Source organism: Palaemon carinicauda, chromosome 10 (assembly GCF_036898095.1).
Source record: "Palaemon carinicauda isolate YSFRI2023 chromosome 10, ASM3689809v2, whole genome shotgun sequence".
Classification (NCBI taxonomy): Eukaryota; Metazoa; Arthropoda; class Malacostraca; order Decapoda; family Palaemonidae; genus Palaemon; species Palaemon carinicauda.
The window spans coordinates 42356455-42364379 of NC_090734.1; the positions used below are offsets into that span (position 1 = coordinate 42356455).

General features: G+C 35.9%; 2 protein-coding genes across 2 annotated transcripts in view; both read left to right on the forward strand.

The window, feature by feature from the left end:
- The first annotated feature begins 1169 nt into the window (after positions 1 to 1169).
- On the forward strand, positions 1170 to 4314 carry LOC137647959 (uncharacterized). Its single transcript, XM_068380907.1, has 4 exons — positions 1170 to 1310; positions 1446 to 2888; positions 3093 to 3734; positions 3862 to 4314. Exons 1-4 carry the CDS (start codon positions 1170 to 1172, stop codon positions 4312 to 4314), a joined length of 2679 nt encoding a protein of 892 aa, XP_068237008.1.
- Positions 4315 to 7150: 2836 nt separating this feature from the next.
- The window catches only part of LOC137647961 (uncharacterized), a 1512-nt gene continuing 737 nt past the window's right edge, over positions 7151 to 7925 (forward strand). The window contains exon 1 of the mRNA XM_068380908.1: positions 7151 to 7714. Coding sequence (XP_068237009.1) covers positions 7151 to 7714 — 564 coding nt within the window. The remainder of the gene's footprint in view (positions 7715 to 7925) is intronic.

Below are 7925 nucleotides of genomic sequence, written 5' to 3' on the forward strand. Positions count from 1 at the left end.
ATATGTGTGTGTGTGTGTGTGTGTGTGCGTGTGAACTGTATATATTTATACATAAATAAAAAAAAATATATATATATATATATATATATATATATATATATATATATATATATATATATATATATATATATATATATTTATATATATATATATATAAATATTTATATATATATATATATATATATATATATATATATATATATATATATATATATAAATATTTTATATATATATATATATATATATATATATATATATTTATATATATATATATATATATATATATATATATTTATATATATATATATATATATATATATATATATATATATATATATATATATATATATATATATATATATGTTAATGCAGAAACACAAACCCATCTGCTTGGAAAAACAATGTCGTTACTTTTGTAAGTGGTAGTTAAAAAGTTGAGAGGTGTAAACAAATTACGATTTCATCTTATTTCCTAAAATTATGAAGTCTCTTTGACAGTTCAAGCAAGGTTTTCAAGGAGAACAGTTGTATATATTTCGTAAGGATTCATTTTGGGCACACAGATGTAAGTTTTTTGACGAACTTATATGTATATATTTGTTTTATATGTCTTATTCATTTAAGCGTTAAAAGGCGTAAATTGGTTTATTTGTGACATTTAACATTTGGTTGTCCTATAAATATGATAAAATGTGATTTAAAGTGGCAATGAAAGTGTCTTGTTTAGAAAATTATATCTAATTAGCTTTGCAAGATGTATTAAGGTACATCATGTCACCGTTATGACTTATTGAATATTATGGGCTATTTAATAATGTACAGTATTTAAAATTTGTAATAATTCCTTTCAGGAATGAACCTACTGCTACTGTTACTACTACTACTACTACTACTACTACTGCTGCTACTGTTACTACTGTTACTACTGTTAACAGACTAAAGGTTAAAGTTGAGTTTCTGAGTTTGTGTCGCCCATAACAATAGTTCATTCATCTCTTAACATAAATACGGATCAGAAGGACAACGTAGAAGACAATGGTGACGCCAAGGAGAAGTTATGCACCCTCAAGAACAACCAGACTGCTGCTCTCTCTGCCCTCACAAAGAAACGGAATGAAGTCAGCAAATGTATGTAGAATCCTGATAATCTCCATTTAGTAAAGACAGGCATGGAGGAGTTTGAGGAAGGGTTAAAGAAGTACAAAGACTGCCACAGTGATTACTTGTCTCAACTACCTGTCAACGAGCACCAGTCAGAAATCAAAAGGTTTGAAGATAGAGAATTGTCTGCCTTAGGATTCAGATTACAGGTGCATAAATGGATAGCCACAACAGAAGCAAATTTGTAAGATTCTATGGACGGATCTTCACTGCGGAGCAGGTCACATAAATCCAGGAGGTCAGTTAAAAGCACGGCATCAAGTGTAAAGTCTTCTCTCATACAGGAGAAGGCAAAGTTAGCTGGTTTGCTTGCACAGAGGGCACTGCTTGAGAAACAAACAGAAATAGCCCAACAACAGGCAGAATTAAAAGCCAAGGAAGATTTGTTAAAGTTGGATGGTGAAATTGAAGCTGCAAGGGCGAGGGAGAAGGTGTTCCAGGAAGAAGTTATTCCATCGACAGACAAAGTTTTAAACCCTGAAACACCAGCATTTGTTCCCAGTCACAATGTGCATCAAAATAAACCCAATGTCACCGCGCCTTTTCTACCAATGGCACCTGCCCCAGAGTCATTCTACCAAAGTCAGCAACAGTTAGCAGCGGCTATGATGCTGCCTCATGCTGAAGTGACCAAGTTTTGTGGTGATCTTCTTGAATATACATCATTCATGTTGGCATTTAATGACCGCATCGTGCCACACACCACATCAGACTCCAACAGGTTGTATTTCTTAAATCAGCATCTAGAAGGAAAGCCTAAGTCACTCATAGCTGGGTGCATGTTTATAAATGCATCTGAAGGATACATTGAAGCAAAAAGACTTCTGGACAAAGTGTATGGAGATCCATACAAGGTTTCCATGGCATACATAGACAAGCTAACCAAGTGGCCCCAAGTGAGAGGTGATAACAGTGAATCTTTGCAGGAATATGCTTTGTATCTTGTGAAATGTAATCATACCATGCAGTCATTGTCAAACATGCAGGTTTTGAATGATTCGCCAAACCTTCAGAGGGTGATTTCAAAGCTGCCAGTGTATATTCAAAATAAGTGGTTGGATCATGTGATAAAGCTCAGGAAGCAAGGTGTTTGTGTGTGTTTCACCACATTAGTGGAATTTGTGCAGAATGCAGCAGAGGCAGCAATGGATCCTGTATTCAGCAGGAAAACTTTGGGTGAAGTGTGTGTTTTTTCAAAGGCAAAGGCAAATCTGGGCTCAAGTCAGACCAAGCAAAATTCGTTTGCAGTTACAGTGCAACCATCAAATTCTGCCAACCAGTATACTAGGAAATGCCAACTCTGTAGTGGTCATCATGACCTTGAGGAGTGCCCTCAATTTCTGCACAGGAGTGTGGATGAAAGACGAGAATTTGTTAAAGACAACCGTCTTTGCTTCAGTTGTTTGGGCAATAACCACACTTCAAAAAGGTGTCTCAATCGACGGCAGTGCAAGACATGTAATAAAAGGCATCCTACCACTCTGCACATTGAGAATTTTAGGATGCTTGACAGCAACAGTGCAATTGTGTCACAAGCTAGTGCACAGTATGAAAGTACAGGTCAAGGTTGTGCTAAGGGTCAAGATGGTACTCTAGGTGAAGGTCGCACTCCAGGTCAAGGTAATACTCAAACTCTAAGTAATGTGAGGTCTTCTGCATGTACAATTTCTGATACAGTGTTGCAATCAATCTTGCCTGTGCAATTACGTGTAAAGGGTAGCGACAATGTAGTACAAACTTATGCCTTTTATGATACGGGCAGTACAGGTTGTTTCATTAAAGATAGTATCAAGGATCAATTAAACTGTAAAGGTATTGAAACAGCTATCAAGTTGCAAACAATGCATGGGACTGATATGGTTAAAACCTTTATTGTAAATGGTCTTGTTGTTGCTGATATACATGGTAATAATGATGTTGTATTACCAAAGTTATTCACACAAAAGGATATTCCTGTTAATCATGATCAAATTCCAAGGTATGAAATGTTAAAGGATTGGCCTCATTTACCAAGTGTTATCAATAAGATTCCAGTGTATCAGCCAGAGTTAGACATAGGTAGTAACTGTCCAACAGCTTTACAACCTTTAGAGATTGTACCCACTTCAGGTTATGGCTCATTTGCAGTAAGATATTTGCATGGATGGACAGTTAATGGGCCTGTACATGTTAAGGTTAGTTCAAATGGGGTTTCATGTCACAGGTTACTTGTATCTGATGTTCAACATGTTACTGACTGTATTACTGTTGAAAGTATTAGGAAGTACTTTGAGTTAGATTTTTCAGAAAGGGATCTTGTGTCAGTTCCTGATGAGCGTGGCTTTTCTTTTGAGGACACAAGATTTGTGAAAAGGTGCCAGGATGACATTGAATTTAGAGATGGTCACTTTCAGCTACCCATGCCTTTCAGAGATCGCAATGTGAATCATCCTAACAATAAGAAGCAGGCTGTTAGCAGAGCTAAGTGGCAAAGGAGGAAGATGAAGAATAGTGAAGATTACAGACAGCAGTACACAGCATTCATGGACAAGTTGTTTGAAAAAGGCTATGCTTACAAGATCCCAGATGATGAGGTCAATAAGATTCCTGTTTGGTATCTTCCTCATCACGCAGTTTTTCATCGCAAGAAAGAGAAGATTAGGGTTGTTTTTTACTGTAGTGCCAAGTTTAAAGATGTCATTAAATGATGTTCTGCTACAGGGTCCAAACCTCACCAATTCATTAACGGGAGTACTCATTAGATTCCGGCAGGAGGTTTATGCATTCACTGGAGATATTGAAGCTATGTTCTTTCAAATAAAGATTCCACCTGAGAATCAGGACTATGTTAGATTCTTGTGGTGGCCTAATGGTGACATCAATCGACCTCTTGAAGAATTCAGAATAGCTGTTCACATTTTCGGAGCAATCTCATCACCGAGTATTGCAAATACTGCATTGAAGGCCACATCAAACAAAGCAGATGAGAAGTATGATTCAACTGTTGGCAACACCATAAGGCACACTTTCTATGTTGACGACTGTTTGAAGTCGTGTGCTGATGTTCCTACAGCAGTGAAGTTGGTGAAGAATTTGGTATCTGCATCTGGTGAAGGAGGATTTAGGTTAACTAAATTTGTCAGCAATTCAAGTGATGTCCTTAACCCTGGATAGGTACGGTGGGTCGTTTGCGACCCCGAGCGTCAAAAAAAAACAGGTTTTTCTCACGTGACTCACCCCTGTGACTGAATTTGTGGGTGATCGACCTGCAGGAGGTGTCTCCCCTACACGCTCTAGTAGTGTCCAGATGTGCATTGCTGTAGCTGTACTCCTTCCCCGATTTCTGAGACGCGTAGGGGTCGTTCGCGTCCGAGTTTACCCTTCTGAGGTAGTTTGCATAATTATCAAAGTTATTACGTATTATGAAATTGTCGTAGAATGGTGCAACTTATATAGGTTATCAGTTGTGGAAAGTCTTGGTGGATTGTTTGGCTACCATGTGCATGTTTTTTTTTTTAGTTAAAATGTCGTTCATCACCACGAGGACCATTTTACCGCGAGTGCCCCTTTTTCATTTTTTTTCATTTTTTTGCCAAGTCATTTTTCCGTAAGATATTGCCAAATAGTGTCGTAAAACTTTTGCTTGTTTAGTGTTGGAAAGTGTGTCTAGATGATCTGGCTACCCATGCATGACTTTGTTTTTGGCAGATACGACGTAGTTATTGGTATATTGGGTATTTAACTGCGGTTACCAATTTCTGTTTTTTTTCAATATTTGTAAAAATTACTACGTAGTAAGGAATTGCCGTATATTATTCATTTTTTTTTCATGTTTGTGTGTTAGAAAGTGTGCCTTGATGGTTGGGCTAACACGTGCATGTCTTTTTTTTTATCTGAGAGGTCGTATATTAGAATGTCGGGCATTTTACCGCGAGTGTCCCTTTTTAATTTTTTTTAATTTTTTTGCCAAGTCATTTTTCCGTAAGATATTGCGAAATAGTGTCGTAAAACTTTTGCTTTTTTAATGTTGGAAAGTGTGTCTAGATGATCTGGCTACCCATGCGTGATTTTGTTTTTGTCAGATACGACGTAGTTATTGGTATATTGGGTATTTAACTGCGGTTGCCAATTTCTGTTTTTTTTTCAATATTTGTAAAAATTTACTACGTAGTAAGGAATTGCCGTATATTATTGATTTTTTTTTCATGTTTATGTGTTAGAAAGTGTGCCTTGATGGTTGGGCTAACACGTGCATGTCTTTTTTTTTTATCTGGGATGCCGTATATTAGAATGTTGGGCATTTTTCCGCGAGTGCCCCTTTTTATTTGTTTTGCATTTTTTGCTTAGTCATGTTACCGTAAGGAATTGGCAAGTAGTGTCGCAAAACTTATATTTTTATAGTGTTGGAAAGTGTTTCTAGATGATCTGGCTACCCATGCCTATTTTTTTTTTAGCCAGATATGGCGTATATATAAGTATGTGTTCGATTTTCCTGTGATTGCCATTTTTTCGTTTTTTCCCATTTCTTTCAAAATTACTACGTACTAAGGAACTATCACAGAGTAATATTTCATTTATATGTTTATTTGTCGGAAAATATGCCTTGATGGTTTGCCTAGCACGTGGCTGAAATTTTTTTTTTCTGAAATGCCGTATATTAGAATGGCCATTTTTCCACGAGTGCCCCTTTTTATTTGTTTTGCATTTTTTTGCTTAGTCATGTTACCGTAAGGAATTGGCAAGTAGTGTCGCAAAACTTATATTTTTATAGTGTTGGAAAGTGTTTCTAGATGATCTGGCTACCCATGCCTATCTTTTTTTTAGCCAGATATGGCGTATATATAGGTATGTGTTCGATTTTCCGGTGATTGCCATTTTTTCGTTTTTTCCCAATTCTTTCAAAATTACTACGTACTAAGGAACTATCACAGAGTAATGATTCCTCTAGATGTTTATTTGTCGGAAAATTTTGTTTACTTTTTTTTTGATTGAATATCAAATTTTTTTAGCTAAAATATTGTTTTACATTTTTTTTTTCGATTTTATTTCCCTTCAAAAAACATTTTTTGGGTCAGAATTTTAATTTTATAGTCGTAAAATAATCGACAATTATCCAGCAACCCACCATACAATTTTTATGCATATCCAATAATAATTAGATTAGTAAATAACACCTTGAAATTGACATACCCTTCCTACATTTCAAGTGGCAGATTAGGGAGTCTGAGTCAGTGTGGTTGGCGGCCATTTTGTGGACATATCCGAAGCGTAAGCTGCCCTATCTATATATATTCTTGTTCCCTATAGAATTTGTGATATTTTGGTATATTTTTACCTGCATAAATATCATATTATATATTAAATATATGTATTTTTTTACGAAATTTCCAAGTACTCAAAAAATTACCTTTAGATATGGCCCCTGATATAAATGTAATTTACAAAATAATGAAGATTTTTTTACATATTTCTATTTTAGGATAACATATGTTTATTCCCTAAAAAAATTAGCCACTTCCTATTTCATTTGGGTACCCAAAAAAATTCATGAAATTTGGACAATTTTTTTTGGCCAAAAAAAGTTACCCTTTTTTTCTCATTTCAGATCTTCACCTCCATGGGTCTGACTTCATCCAAAATACATCAAGATGTGTCCTAAACATTCAAGAATCAATTCCTAAAAGGATTTGTGTATATATGTATAAACTTTTTTTTTATGAATTTTTATGTCAGGTCTTTTTTTTTTTCTACTTAATTTTTTAAAATATTTATAATAAATAGTTTTTCTGCAGATGAGTAGTATTTATCTTTACAGTTGTTTTAAGCATTCATTGGCAAAAGAAAAAAGGAGGTTACTGCAAAAACTGATTTTTCAAGAATTTTTTTTGGCGTCGGGGTCGTTCGCGTCCGAGTATACCCTTAAAGGGGTGTCCGAGGACCGTACCTATCCAGGGTTAAAGCTTTGCCTGCTGAAGATTGTTCGGTTGAAAGTGACAAATTTAATATTGACATGGAGAGTTTAATGACAAGAGCCTTAGGAATGTTATGGGACCTTAAAGAAGACTCATTCAAGTTCTCAATTGAGCTCAAGGATAATCCATTCACCAGAAGAGGATTGTTATCAACTATATCATCATTATATGATCCCCTTGGGTTGCTCTCTCCAATCATCTTACCGGCCAAGAAACTGTTACAAGAATTGTGTCAAGTTGAGAGTTTGGACTGGGATGAGAGGATTCCAGATGAGCCAGCTGAAAGGTGGCAACATTGGATACAAGGTCTTCATTTACTGGAGCAGCTTTCAATACCAAGATGCTTCAAGTCAAGTGGGATTGGTAATGTGATAGGTTCAAGTCTTGTATTATTCAGCGATGCAAGTACAGTTGATTATGGTGTTGCAGCATACCTTGTTCTTCACGATGGAAACCAAGTTCAGTCAAATCTGGTCATGGGAAAATCAAGAGTATCTCCCAAAAAGGTGGTGACTATACCTAGGTTAGAACTTACAGCTGCAACTGTGTCTGTCAAGGTTGCTCAACACATCCTGAAGGAGTTGGAGTTTACTGTTGGCAAGGTAGTGTACTACATAGATTCAACAACAGTCCTTCACTATATTCATAGCAACACTAAAAGGTTCCCTGTTTTTGTAGCCAACAGAGTCAGGGTTATAAGGGACTACTCCCAGCCTGAGCAATGGAGATATGTAAACTCCAGTGATAACCCTGCTGATGTGGCATCAAGAGGTATTAGTGTACATCAGTTTTTGCAGTATGACGAATGGTTTC